Consider the following 15,588-nt stretch of genomic DNA (forward strand, 5'->3'; position numbering starts at 1 on the left):
AAATTAGTTGTCTCTCGAAAACTACGTTACTTCAGAGGGAGCCGTTTCTCACAATGTTTTATACTATCAACCTCTCCACATTACTCGTAATCAAGAAAGGTTTTATGCTAATAATTATTTTTGAGTAACTACCAATAGTGTCCACTGCCTTTAATGGACCTTTTGCAATGATATCAACCAGCCACATGAGGTAAAACGATGACGAAACAATCGAAAGGCACGATTTACACAGGTTTGTCCTGTGAACAACCACTGAGGGCGCTTTGGTGCAAGGGTTCCAAGTGACCTCTGTCATTATGTTGTACCGGTGAACTACTTGAGCATTCGTACAGAATGTGTCAATTATATAAACAATGGTAGAATCTGTCTGATTTTAGACCATTCTTCTTACCCCAGTCTTTTCCTCATGGTCTGATGGTTTAAATATTTACCCCCACTTCCAATATATTATTGTTATACTTAAAGTAACCCATCTGCAATTCTCAGTTCTTTTTACTTCTAATAAAGCGACTTTTTTCACACGTCCAGCTGTTTTTTATGATTTTGAGTCTTAGTATGTTTTGTTTATAACATGTAATGTTTTAACTTGAGACACGGGCAGATGGCTCCACTTTTATCAGATGGTTTGGTCTTGAATAGTATATGGACTAAACCAAACTATATGAACAACATTATTTTGCCAATAAAAAACACCCTGGGACCCCCCCCCCCCCTTGAGTTTTGGATTTGTCTAATTTAGGGTGTCAATGTTTTTGTCTCCCCTATGTCATTGCATCTTAAAGGAACACGTTGCCTTGAATCGGACGAGTTGGTCTATAAAAAGCGTTTGTAACCGTTTGTTATAAAATGCATATGGTCAGAAAGATATTGTAAAAGTAGAATACAATGATCTACACAAATATGCGTGGTTTTCTTTTTACCTCGTCGACTAACACGGTCGGCCATTTATGGGAGTCAAAATTTTGACTCCAATAAATGGCCGACCGTGATAGTTTGCGACGTAAAAGGAAAACCGTGCATATTTGAGTGATACTTGTGTGGAACATTAAATTCTACTTTTAAAACATCTTTCTAACCATATCCATTTCATAACAAACGGTTTCAAACGCTTTAAATAGACCAACTCGTCCGATCCAAGGCAACGTGTTCCTTTAAGAAAGAAAGTGGCGAAACAAACAACGTGTGTCATGATTAACGGCGCATTCATTCGAACAACTGTTCCGGCTGAACCGATAAAAGCAAGGAGACTCCACGTGCATAGCATGAGTCTCTTGCTTGCACTAACAATTTACGGAATCATCCATTTTTATTAAAGAAAAAACTATCAAGATTGTTTTATAAAGATTATAGTAATTGTCTGATTATTGTAATCCCTGTTCCTGTAGTTTACAACATTAATATGTTGGTACTTGTGTTTCTACATTCAGTCCAAGCAGCGTCTGACATAACCCAAACAATCATAAGTAAGTAGACTGGCCAACAGTCGGTAGAGGCCAAGCCATCTTTTTGTCTCCATTCATATCTCTATCAAATGTCTTATAAGGCGATGGAGGGCGCCTGCGTTCTACGGGGTAACTGGACATGGGCGCCATGCCCACGTGATTCTTTTTAGCGAACCGGGATGATGTAGTTATTGCGTATGTGTTGCTACGGTAACACTTCATAGTTGACATACAGAAAACTTCTCGGCATCCTCGACGGAAGTTGGGGTTGTAGCAACTGTAGATGATTGGATTAGAGGCACTAGATCCAAAGGCTATCCACACAGTAGCTATATAAATCTTGGGTATTGGAGTAATATCTGCACTAGCTGCAAACCAAAGCTGGAGGACAAAGAAAGGTCCCCATGATATGAAGTAAACTGTTGATACTATCATTAACATTTTGACTGTCTTTACTTTAGTGCGTGGCACAGCGTTGGTGGTCCTATGGAGTGTTCGACCCGCTCCAATTCCGACTCTCCAAATGTGTCGAATAATCCTCGTGTACACCACAGAGACTACAATTAAGGGTAGCAAGTATTCGACAAACACAACGAGTGCAGAGTAGACTATGCCTTCCGTTGAGTAGGAGATAAATGTGTCGCAGAATGGCTGGCTGTCCGAACCATTGGATACTGCGACTTCAAAAAAGTAAAAGGCGGGGCATGATAGAATGATCGCCACAAACCAACTCATAACAATCATCTTCTTGGCTTTCCCGCGAGTAATCTTGAAGCTGAGTGGGTATAAGATGGTAAAGAAACGATCTACGGAGATTCCAACCAATACGAACACAGTCACACTGGGAGCCATGTATTGCACAAACCGCACCACTTTACATACAAAGTTACCGAACAACCAAGTTTGGGTGGTTATTCGTATTAGGACCAATGGCATGCAGAAGAGCGCCATCAAGAGGTCGGCAAGAGCCAATGATACTACGAAATAATTTGTAGTACTTTGTAACCGTCTGCTTCTCTTTACTACGAGAATGACAAGACAATTACCAAAGACGGCCATTAGCCACATAATGATAGCAGTGAAGACTTGGAGGCCAATCTGCCAAGGATGTTGTTCATTGGGATTTGATGGTGTGAGCGGCGCCACAGTGGTCTTCATGGTTGATGATGAATTCAATGAATTCATTTCATCCAACAAAGTTTATTGCGATTCAGAACCGCAATGCGTTGAGGGAAGGGGTATGGGGCAGTTTGCTATGCGATGTATGTTGTCTTGCGCGACTCCCGCACGCATCGCCTATATCTTTGTGTGGGTTCAACAACGCCCTCTCTTGATATTTTGCTATTGGCGATAAACCTTATTTTGTTTATGAGGCAACTTTCGTTATAGTGGAGACGGAACAGAGTGAAGTAACTAGGTCGTTGCTGGGTCTATTTCTACCATCGTTAGAAACAATCACATCTGGACCTCGATACATTATCTTGTATCGAACTGCTTTAATCAACACAGTTGGAGCAGGGTAATTATCTTGAACAATCTCCGCATAAGACTAAGGGTTTACTAGTCTGTTTGCAACATTGATGACATTAAAACAGGCATGGATACACTGCATTGTGAGTTCATGCAATATTTTTTTTCCCGGTTTCCGTGCAGAATTGATATCTCTCAAAATCAATGTTTGTCTCTGACGTCACTGAAATCCACGGGGGTATTCTTTGTGAGGCAACGACGCCCTCATCGGCACATGTAAATTAACAGATCGTGAACATCCACCATGAACGTCTGCATGAGACCACCATCATCCACACTGTGTACACAAATCTGTAAAACACGGAAACACGGTTAGGATTGACAATGTTGCTGTTTATTATTACAAGTGACACCATTTTTTAAAGACAACAAATAAACACAGTTATATTCTGCCATAACCAATGCAATCTCTGAGACCGATCAACAAAAAACACTGTCAAACATTACCTGCTGCTTTGTTTCACGTTTAGTTAACCTACTGTTTTTTTATTGTTTGCAACAGTACAGCTCAAATGAACCTCACTAAGGGGGTGAGTTGAAAAACAGGTTTTATAAGTTATAATTTGCTCACTTTTATTTAGAGCTTCTTTGTTCTGATGGGGATGAAAAGTGTACATTTTGGTAGCAGGCAGGGGACCAAGACGACTGTACATGTCTGTAGATCAGGTAAAGGGACAACTTCATAATGCAATGTTTTTTTAAGTTTTGTTATTAATTACCATGTTTTGGGGCAGTAGTGTCACAACATGATACAGTAAACCAAAATGTTTCTCCCCATACATGAAAACACCAATAATCGCCCCAATCACAACCGAAAGGCACAACTGAACAAACTGTCTTACTATTAATGATGTGCAAGGGCAATTTAAACATGTGATTTAAAAAAAAAAACCTTTGTTATCCAATGTCAAGAAATATGATTGGGGCGGGGACGGGCGGGGGAAATTCTAAAATTTGGGTCATCAAACATTCCTGATCAATATTGAGTATTCACTTAGCCTACAGAGTACTTGAGAAGCTGCCATATTGATGGAATTGATACCTTTTAATTACATAATTCAATTAATAAAAAATTAAAAAATCAAAATGTATGTTTACCTGTTTTGGGGAAAATGTTTATATTTTTGAGGCAGTATACTGTCACAACATGATACAGTTGCCTAAGTTTGTCTCACCAGAAATGAAAAGACCAGTTTTTGCCCTAACCAAAAAAAACCTGAAAGGAAAATATTGTGAGACCCCTGAAAAATGACGTTTATTTTTTAGGGATAAATATATGGTAAAAATGTCGATTTTGCAAGTTCTAAAAAACATGCTCTAATGCAGGTTCTAAAAATAGCACAAGGGGGAAATTTATAACAAAAATATTGTGTCTCAAGTAAAGCCAAGGATGATACTTTGTAGTGATATAAAAGGTTTTATGTTATAATATAATTGCTATTTGGTGGATTGGAGTTATAAATATTAACTAAAAAAAGGTTTTCAGACCCCAAAATCGACCTAAATAAAAATAAAATAAAAAATGAGCTATTACCATAGCAACGGGCAATATTATGATTTGGAATGTCGATTTTATTTATTTGGACCCAAAGTCCCTACTATCAACAAAGCATAAGAGTTTGTTTTATTTGCCTTGGACACAGTGTCAAAATGATGCGAATTTACTCTTAGAAGGCACTTTTCACGTTTTGGGGAAAAAGTATGTTTTTGAGGCAGTACTGGCACAACAGGACACAATTGACAATTTTGTTTCCACCCGATATGAAAAACCAATGTTGGCAATAAACATAACCGAAAGGAAACTTTTTTTCTGAGAGCCCTGGCAAGTTGATTTTTTTTTGGTCAAAAAATAGGGTAAAAATTTCCACATTGCCATATTTTTTTCCCCAAGGAAGGCCAAGGGTGACAATTTGTACTTTATACTTCATTTTCAACCATACATCAGAAAAAGCTTGCAAGTGTGCTTGCAGAATAGTCTGAGCATAACCTACTCATCACTGATCTAAACAATATTTCGCAGCAAGTCTCGTTTTGTTTTATGGTCTGACCATACCTACGTACAATTCGGAATGGCTGGGGGTAGGATTTCAACAATGGGCGCAGTGCGAGACGAGTTATTAACAATGACCTTTGTCTTGCCAATTACCTGGAAACGTATGTTTCTTGTCTTTTAGATTAGTTGCTAAGTAACGTATATTGTCTGTCCGTTGCTAAGTGCGAACCGCATATATATATATTGTCAAGTGAACTACATGTGAATTTAATGAGATATTTTGCTTTCAGTTGAGCAGACTTTATGATTATTAGAAGAAGGCCCCACGTCGTTCAGTTTTGACGTTATTATCATAGGCGTAAATTTATATTACACGGGACATAGGTACGATCTATTGTTCTAAGGGAAAGACATTTGGTCTTCATAACCGTTTCGGATTGATTAATCCATGGAGATACTCCATGATTAAACTATGTAGAAATATCATATCATACAAGAATATTAACCTGTTGAAAATTTCATTTCTAAAAGTTGGTCGCGTCTTTTTAGATATCGCCGAATATTCGGAGCATTTATGTTATTTGTATACGCAAACTGAGAACCGTAACTGTCAGTAACCCTTCTCGGAATCATAGAGATGACAACTGATATCTTTCCAATAACCACATTGATGATTCCCAAAATGCTTTATACAATCAAAAGCAAATATAGGTCTTTATTGCCATTCATTTTAAGAGAGGTTACCAAACTTAATATTCCTTTTAGTTGCATAAAGTCCTCCATTATAAATATACACAATGTTGTATAATACATTAAGTAATGTTTTAAATGGGGGTCGTACATTCCAGTTATACACAGTGCTAACACTGTAAACCTGGATATCACACTCACACAATGTATGTTCCTGGCCAAAATCTTCAACATTATTGAAGTATTTAATTGCTATTTTTGTTATGTGGTATTTTTGTTAAGGTTTTTAAATTCACACTGACAACACTTTGACACAATGGGTGTTATTGCATATGTACCGATGTAATAAATTATACCACTGTAATATCCTTTTGCTGAAATTTGTGTTGTTTTAAGACCCTATAGATGGTGTTTACTTTGATCGGCATCTATATGAAACAGTACCCATTGTGTCAATTCAAACGCCTCAGTTTTTGCAGTGAATAATTTTTGTTTAAATTACATCAAACTATCTTGATAGCTTGTTTGCAAATGTTTCGTAATGGGGAGGTTACAAGTCCATCCCTCTGTCTGACATGTATCGTGGCGTGTAATAAAATAAGTGCGAGCTACCTTCAGCTATTTACACGTGAAATTATGGGCAATAAAAACATTTTGGTTGGAAGCGTCTAATTGTTTCAAGATTTATGAGAACATTGCAAATAACAGTTTGTTTGCCCACAAATTTGAGAAGCGTTAAAGGGACTGTACACGTTTGGTAATTGCCAAAGACCGCAGTGTTCACACTAGGTGTATCCCATCGTAAGCATAAAATAACAAGCCTGTGAAAATTTGGGCTCAATTGGTCTTCGAAGTTGCGAGAAAATAATGATAGAAAAAACACCCTTGTTGGACAAATCTGTATGCTTTTAGATTTTTAAAGGAATAAAAGACTTCTAGCTAGTGAGGAATTACCTCTTTCTCAAAAACAACGTTACTTCAGAGAGAGTCGTTTCCCACAATGTTTTATACTATCAACAGCTCCCCAACCAGGTCAGTTTATAAAGGAACACGTTGGTCTTTGAAAAGCTTTGAAAGCGTTTGTAAGCGTTTGTTATAAAATGCATATAAATGGGTAGAAAGGTAATGTAAAAGCAAAATATGCAATGATCCACACAAACATGCCTCGAAAATGCACGGTTTTCCTTTTACCTCGTCGACTAACACGGTCGGCCATTTATGGGAGTCAAATGTTTGACTCCCATAAATGGCCGCGCGTCTTAGTTCGCAGAGTAAAAGGAAAACCGTGCAATTTCGAGGCAAACTTGTGTGGATCATTGTATTCTCCTTTTAAAAGATCTTTTTATCCATATGCATTTTATAACAAACGGTTACAAACTCTTTTTATAGACATCTTGGCCGATCCAAGGCAACGTGTTCCTTTAAAAAAGTTGATATTTGTTTTGAGTAACTATCAAACGTGTACCATTTATACGCTTCTCAATTTGTGTATTCCTGTGAGGGATTGTAATTCCTGCATTTGAAATTATTTTTTTAGTTATTAGAAATTAAATTTTCAGGTGTTAGTTTCATTGTGTACATCAACAACGATAAAGGAAACAATCAAACGGTTCCAAAACCCGAAGGAATGCTTTGTTTGTCAGATCTGATAAATTATTTAGTCTCTCCCAATACGTCGGCCGATCTAAATATAAAACTATAGGCCAACGTTGAACCTTTATGTTTTGTTTAATCAGATGAAATGTTTACGGTTTGTTCACCAGAAGCAGTGGTGTGCGGTTGTTTTAGTATACATATTTATTAATTAATTGATTTACTTGTTTATTTACAGCGGAATGCATTACCTTTCCAAACGAAGGGTTATTGGTTAAGTGTCTTGCTCGGGGCACGAGTGTCTTGCTCGGGGCACGAGTGTCTTGCCGGGGTTTGAACTCACACTCTTCTTCCGACAACACCCGAGCTTGAGTCCGGTACGTGAACTAGACCACTACAGGCCCGACGGTGTGGGTAGTTACATAGTGTGGTGTGCACTTTGAAGCATTTTTAAATGTCTCTACGTTTTTTTTTTTGTATTACACCTTCAGTCAACATACTGCCACCGACTTTTAAAATCTGGTATCTAGAGTGTATTGCCCATAAAATGTGGAATTCTCTCCCACATAGGTATACCTTCAAAACGTTGCTCAAGACCCATTTTGTCGTCAGGATTTTATTTAATTTTGTATGTGGCACAGTTGGCTTATGCGTAAAGCGTTCGCCTCTCACCAAGGTGACCCCGGTTCGATTCCCGGTCCGGGCCCTGTGAGTTGAGTTGTGCGTTTGTTCTCTACTGTGTGTTCTCTACTGTATCCGGTTTTCCTCCCATCATATACTTTCGATCCTTGCTGTGCTCCGTGGTCATAATGGGTTGATGTGGCTGGCAGCTAAGCGCGCCCTTGCATGCCTGCTTCTCGAACACGCTGTAGCCGCGTCCTTCGCAATTCAGCTCTTAGCTGCGAGTAAGGATGATTAGCCCCCACCCACCCCCACCCCCAAAATTGGCTAACTGATGTAATTTACATCTGCTTGTTGTTTACAGTGTATTTCGGTTTTAAATATTCTAAAATCAAATCTGTATTTTTTTTACTATTGTAATAATGCGCATATATTCTTTTATGAAACTTGCGCATAATAAATGAATAAATTATTATTACGCAAAGTACACTTCACCTTTTTGTATAAATTCCAGATTTCTATCCCGTCTATAATTAATTTATTGTCGTATGCAACAACAATGGAACCGTACTGACTGCAACAACTTAGCAGCGACAGTATACGTCACAACGACAGCGGTCGTGGCATCAATAGAATAAAGGGCGACAAAGAAACAAACGGTATGAAAACGGCATCAGGAGACGAAAAACAAAAACAACAACAAACTGACAAAAACATCAGCATCATGATCACCAATAAAGATCGATACAAGTCAATGACACCTTAAATAGAAATGGTTAGTTGTAGACGGGATGGAAATCTTGTATGTATACACAATATTGCGTAGTTATGATTTATTCATTTATTATGCGCAAGTTTCATGTACAAAAGCGCATTACAATAGTAAAAAAAATACTAGCATCATCATCATCAGTATTTAAGATATCGGTACAAGTCAATGACACATAATTATTACAAAACAACGAACATGTTTAAGTAGCTGAAACCTAGTAATATTTTCGATTGGGGTGGGGTGCAAGGTGGTTCAGGTATTCGAGGAGGGTCTGACGTTTTGAACAAACCACTGTAGAAGTAGATTACCTGGGTCCGAAAACCGCACCCCTCCCAGGGAGCGTATTTTTTTCCCTAGGACGAAGGTGGGCAATTAACATACGAGTCCATATCCAGGTTTTGTATAGTTTGCACAATGCATCTTAGCCCAGTCGTTCATTAAATTAATACGCGAATAGCGTTACCTGGCAACATAAATGACTTTCTGGGAAAATTGTTGTGTGTTGTTTGTGAATTAATGACATAAATAGGGATGATGTGTTTCCATGGCATTGGTTGCTAAACAAACACAAAAGGCGGTAATCAACTGTGCGTGGTGACTCTCGGCATAATGAACGGCAAGCGTCTTAAACACAACGAAACGCATTCAAAATCATCCCACTAGGGGAGTTATTTACTCAAAGTTGTACTTACGCATACATTGTTTTAATCTGATTTTAACTTGTTTTAACTCTGATATAAAAGCTTCATTGTGTTACTCATTCTGGACAAACTTTATGGCGAAGAGCGTATGCCACATACCTTGGGTATATTACAGCGCAAACGATTTATGTTTTGGCATTATTTCACATTAGACCGATGTAATGCATTTTAGCGATAATATGCAGTTTCCGCGTCTTTGACCCCTAACTCGCCGAAGACAAGCACCTTTTTGAAGAGGATCCGGCTTCTATTTTGTAAAAAATATTTGTGGTCAGTGATCTACATTGGTATATCATAATATCTTGTTAAGGAAATTATGTTATCCGTTGAGGGAAACATTTAATTTCCATAAAGAGTGAAAAGAAACATGATTTCCTCATGTCTTTGTGCACACAACTAGGCGCATATACATGTACACCTCAGCACTGGCGCGCGGTGCGCGTCGGATCGGTCATGGTTTAAATTTTAAATCTGAGGTCTCGAAATCAAATTCGTGGAAAATTACGTCTTTCTCAAAAACTACATTACTTCAGAGGGGGCCATTTCCCACACCGTTTTATATACTATCAACCTTTCCCCATAACTCCTTACCAAAAGGTTTTATGCTAATAATTATTTTGGGTAATTACCAACAGTGTCTAGTACTGCCTTTAAATAATCGAACTGTAAAAAAAACCCAAAGTACTTTGCCTATAGGAAACTGTGAAAAGTGCAAAGCCATGGGCACCAACACAACACAATATTGTTATTACACAGTAGTTATTACTAGGATAGGCATTTTAAAGACACTTGACACCATTGGCATTGTTAAAGACCAGTCTTCTTCTCATCACCTGGTGTATCTCAACATATGCATAAAATAACAAACCTGTGAAAATTTGAGCTCAATTGGTCGTCGATGTTGCGAGACAACAATGAAAGAAAAAACACCCTTGTTAAAACACGAAGTTGTGTGCTTTCAGATGCTTGAGTTCGAGACCTCAAAATTGTATTCTGATAAGTCTCGAAATCAAATTCGTGGAAAATTATTTTTTTTTCTCAAAAACTACGTTACTTCAGAGGGAGCCGTTTCTCACAATGTTTTATATTACTATACCAACAGCTCCCCAATAGTGTCCACTGCCTTTAAGCATTACACTAAGACTGCTGAACTTGTGAGAAAAGGCGTTTATATTTCAGACTTTCTGACAGCAAGATGATATGGCAGTAAATTATGAAAATAAATTAGTTTCCGTCTTTCAATACAATGATGATTTTAAAGTTGACCGGTTTCTTAGCTTCACCATCATAGAATTAACATGCATAGATTCCGTATCAAACGAAATACTCTTCGGACGATTGGGGTGATTTTTTAGTGTTATAATTATTAGATAAGCGAAGCTCGAAATGTGCTGGTTTCATAGAGAATTAAATTCTTGAAGATATCAGATAACTATAACTGGGATTTAGCCAGTGGCGCAACCTATAGGGGGCATGATTTAAGTCCGTGCACCCCCCCCCCCCCCCCACACATGAGAATCAGGGTCGGTAATAAGCATCCATATTATGTGTCTCGTTTTGTTCACATGAAAAAGATGGCTATAGCATAAGAAAGGGTTACAAATTTCGTACCTTTATGTTTGACGTCGCTTTGCGGGTAGATTTACACTAACCATGGCAATACTAAGCCAACTCGACCCCGTAGCTGATTCTCTGCATCTCTGACATCCTCTCGTCTTTACTAAGATGTCACATTAAAACACGGTGACGTTAGCATAATGCCGACATGTTGGATTTGACTATCTCTCCACGTTGCTCATCAACAATAATTTGATGTAGGCCCAATGTATTATTATTCGCATGTACTAATATCAGCATGTTATCGAGATTATGTATGTATACACTTCAGCGATATCAAGATGGCTGTACATGTCATCATCTGTGTGTTTGCGTTTCCAACCATGCACGATATTGACATGGCTAGTCATTAGGTGCTTGTTATGCGTTCACTACGTCCATGTACAGCAGGTTATAAACAGTACCGCATCATCGAGAGCCTTATACCAATACAACATCATTAACATAATATCTAGCAAGAGATGCGTGCTGCGCTGATGACGGGCGAGTCTTTTTCGTGGTTGATTGTGTTGCACTGAGCAGTCTGGCATTATTAACTTGCTAAATTCCTATTGGCGAAAAAAAAATGCTGTATCAAATAACACGTGTAGTTATTTATAAAAAATCGAAAGAAACAACATATATTTATATAAATTTAAAGTTACTTGTTGGTGTGTGCTTCACTTATTCAACCACTGTCTCCCTTATAGTGACAGTTTAAGCCAACAAGCTTGATATTATTATTATTATTATTATTGTTATATAATTATTATAATTATGTAAATGTGTTTTCTAGATGATCTTTCCGTCAAGGGAAATCAGTAATTTCACAAGGGGATATAAACACAAAATCTCTCTCATACAAACATTGGGGAAGGTTTACGTTTTGTTTCATTGGACACTATTGGTAATTGTCAAAGACCAGTCTTCTCACGTGGTGTGTCTAAACATATTATTATGCATAAAGTAACAAATCTATGAAAATTTGAGCTCAATTGGTCGTCGAAGTTGCGAGATAATAATGAAAGACAAAACACCCTTGTCACACGAGGTTGTGTGTTTTCAGATGCTTGATTTCGAGACCTCAAAATCTAATTACGAGGTCTCCAAATCAAATTCGTGAAAAGTTACTTCTTTCTCGAAAACTACGTCACTTCAGAGGGAGTCGTTTCTCAGAATGTTTTATACTATCAACCTCTCCCCATTACAGATCGTTACCAAGTAAGTATAGGTTGTATGCTAATAATTACCAACAGTATCCAGTGCCTTTGCAATGAATGGCAAAGAAACATTGATTAGAATGCCTACAGCTATAGCTTTCAATAATACAAAGCTTTTTCAACAACATTTCACTTCGAAGATGTGGTTATTAAAAAATATCAGTTGTTATGCCCTAATGGGAGACGTTTGGGACACTTGGTGGCAGCAGACTTACCAGGTAAAATCCATTGTTCTCGGTCATGTGCGCACGCTCAGAACTACGTAAACAATGGAAATTTACCTGGTAAGTCTGCTGCCACCTAGCGTCCCAAATCTCCCATTGTTTGTTTTATCTCCAGAAAAGCGTTACAGCGTTAACACTGCTCAATTTGTGCATTCCTATAAAGGATTATTTTACCTGTGTACTGTAGAATTTTCGGCAATAATCACCTCAAAAACACGACCATGCACCCTTTGACACAAGCTTTCTATAGAAAGGTTCACTCGTAATTTGTATTGTATACATTACACTCTCAAGATCATACAATCAAACGGTTCTAAAACTCAAATTGGCGATATATTTTTGACAAATCAAGAAATGTTGAATCAGTTAGACGAGAATGCTTATTTAAAGCAATATCGGTAAACAGTATTGTCCAAAGGCCCACACTTCGTGTATCACAACAAATTATATACAATAACAAATCTGTGAAAATTAAGGCTCAATCGGTCATCGGAGTCGGGAGAAAATAACGGGAAAACCCACCCTTGTTTCCGCACGTTTCGCCGTGTCATGACATGTGTTTAAAATAAATCCGTTATTCTCAATATCGATAATTGATAATTGTTTTAATGTTTTCTCAAAAAGTAAAGCATTTCATGGAGTAATATTTCAAGGGAAGTCTTTCACCATTACCTTCTGTAAAACCTTTAAGTTATTATCTGTGAACTTTTAATTTTTGTTCTGTTCAGAAAGTGTCCAATGGCTTTGATTAAGTCATTGTGAAACCAGCAGTTAGCTTGAAGTGATTAATTTCATTAAAGTCACCTGGAAATATTTTTTTTTTTCTTTCAAACATAAGAGTATATGCTTACGAACAATAAAACAATTTTTTTAGTAATTGTTTGTCACGATTTATATGTTTAAAAAATATATAAAGTTGTTTGGGGCTGACTCCGCCTACCCCTTTTGTGACGTCAATCGAGGCAGACTTTGCCTGCAATGCGTATAGTAAACACACGTGCAAAGTACATGTACGCCCAAGTCGTAAGTTGGTACATTTCAAAAAGTGTTTTTCTGCATTCAGCAGCAATACACCTGGTCGGCATTGCCGGAAAAAAACAAAAAAAATCTTTTTTTGAAACGTACAAACTCACGAATTGGTCCGTACATGTACTTTGCAATTGTGTTTACTCTACGCATTACAGGCAAAGTCTGCCTCGATTGACGTCACGAACAGCGCCCTCTCGGGTCGGGGTCTACTCTTAAATTTGTAAATAACATAAGAACTGATTTTTTAAAACCTTAGTTAACTGTTTATTCACATTCCACTCATCAAAACACATATATTAGTGGCAAAAGCTTTATTTTGAAAAAATACCACTTCCAGGTGACTTTAAGCTGTTTACCTGTAGCAGAAAAAAAAAACACGTGTAGCATAAACGTATTTCACCATTGTCACATGTATAGGCCAACGGCACAAAGAGACAAGGAAGATTCTTCTTTCACGAATTAATCCCATTTAATTTGCACTCAACGTAAAGTATGATACTGACGCAGGTGAAACTATATAAATACCTCATTAAATAACACAAAAATACACATTATTAAAGGAACATTACAGAAATGTTGTTTTTGCTAACAAAACAGTTACTGGCAGAAAGCACTTTATGTAATCCACCATACACATAAACAGACAAACCTGTAGAAGTTTGAGATCGATCGGCCGTCTGGGTCACGAGAGAATGGTGAAAACCGATTCAAATAATTATTTTGCAATGCATCGATGCCAAAATAAAAATGAATAAAACGCTCACTGAGCGATAAACTCCAAACGCGAAGTTAGATTATTTGTTTCTCATCAAATTATGACATTTCAGACAGAAATATTTGAAGGGATGTTTTCAACTATCATCATCATTAGACCGTGTAAGATTTATGTAAATATGTGATACTTATGATTTATTTGTTTACCAATTCTGTAACGTTCCTTTAAACAATGGAGGAGACAAAAGTCAACCATATCAATCAATAATGACACAACTTTAAATGCAAAACGAGGAACACGGCAATCTTCCAAGCAATAACTGAAAACTGAAATGGTGAAACTTAAACATTAAACACTTAAAGGATTCGGGTTCTTTTTCAAAATGTCCACAGATTTACATTAAACTTACAGGGTTTGAAGATAATGATAGTGGAAAGCTTCCCTTCGAATATTACTTACTAGGTTGTGTAGTTTTTGAGTAATGAGTAAAACAAGTCACATAATCATTTAATTTGGTCTCATGAGACCAAAATGATTTTAGCATGTAAAATCCCCTTAACCAGTTTAATACGTTTTTACATGCTTATACCGAGACGAAAAGTATTACTTTTACTCATTTCTCAAAAACTACAGCACCTCAGTAAGTAAAATTTCAAGGGAAGCTTTCTGCTACCATAATCTTCAAACTGTGTAAGTTTAATGTAAATCTGTGGACACTGTGTTTTTTGTTAGGAAAAAGTACACTCTTTAAAGACACATCCCGCATTAAATCACAATAGCAAAACTACTTCTATACATGTAACAGACTTACAATAGTTGCAGGGAGAACTCATTAAACTTCGTCCATACAGATGGGCATCAGTTCTGCGGCATTCTGTGGCTTGGCATTCTGGCTACGAAAAGTTACAGGAGCAGAACAAAAAAAAACTCGAACTGAACTCAACGAAAACAGGAACAGAAATGACCCTACGGCGGTCCTCGCTACAAGAATCTGAAAGCAGCAAATGGCCACTTCGTATTCCCTGCTTCCGTAAGCGCCGATTCTGTGCTTTCGGTAAGCAGAGCCATGAAATTGGGCCCTGGTCGACGTTGCCGGAAAAATACAAGAATTTTGTTTTCTCGAAATATACAACAAACTCACGACTATAGGACTTGCATGTACTTGTACGTACGTGTGTTCAATGTTCGATCGAGAGGCAAAGTCTGCCCGATTGACATTACAAAAGGGGTAGGCGGAGTCACCCTCAAAACAACTTTATCTTTTCAACATATAATTCGTTACAAACAATTACCCCCAAAAAATATTTTATTGTTTATAAACATAATTTATGCTCTAATGTTTGAAAATATATATATATATACATATTTCCAGGTTTGTTCGTATTCGTGTAGCCGGCAAGACGATTTTGTATTTACATAACATGTTATTTATTCTCAGTCTCTCTAAAGACATATCGTTGCA

The 15,588-nt window shown here is 37.4% G+C and overlaps 1 protein-coding gene across 1 annotated transcript; it reads right to left on the minus strand.

The window, feature by feature from the left end:
• Positions 1-1,110: 1,110 nt before the first annotated feature.
• LOC139953799 (probable G-protein coupled receptor 19) lies at positions 1,111-11,327 on the minus strand. The gene is made up of 2 exons (XM_071953365.1): positions 10,954-11,327; positions 1,111-3,263 (listed from the first exon to the last, which is right to left on the minus strand). Exon 2 carries the CDS (start codon positions 2,625-2,627, stop codon positions 1,458-1,460), a length of 1,170 nt encoding a protein of 389 aa, XP_071809466.1. The 5' UTR covers positions 2,628-3,263; positions 10,954-11,327; the 3' UTR covers positions 1,111-1,457.
• Between the last annotated feature and the right edge of the window lie 4,261 nt (positions 11,328-15,588).

This window comes from Asterias amurensis, chromosome 22, assembly GCF_032118995.1.
Source record: "Asterias amurensis chromosome 22, ASM3211899v1".
In the NCBI taxonomy this organism is placed as follows: Eukaryota; Metazoa; Echinodermata; class Asteroidea; order Forcipulatida; family Asteriidae; genus Asterias; species Asterias amurensis.

Bases quoted from the DNA above. Each gene is read 5' to 3' on its own strand.
- LOC139953799 (XM_071953365.1), bottom strand. From the start codon at position 2,627: ATGAATTCATTGAATTCATCATCAACCATGAAGACCACTGTGGCGCCG.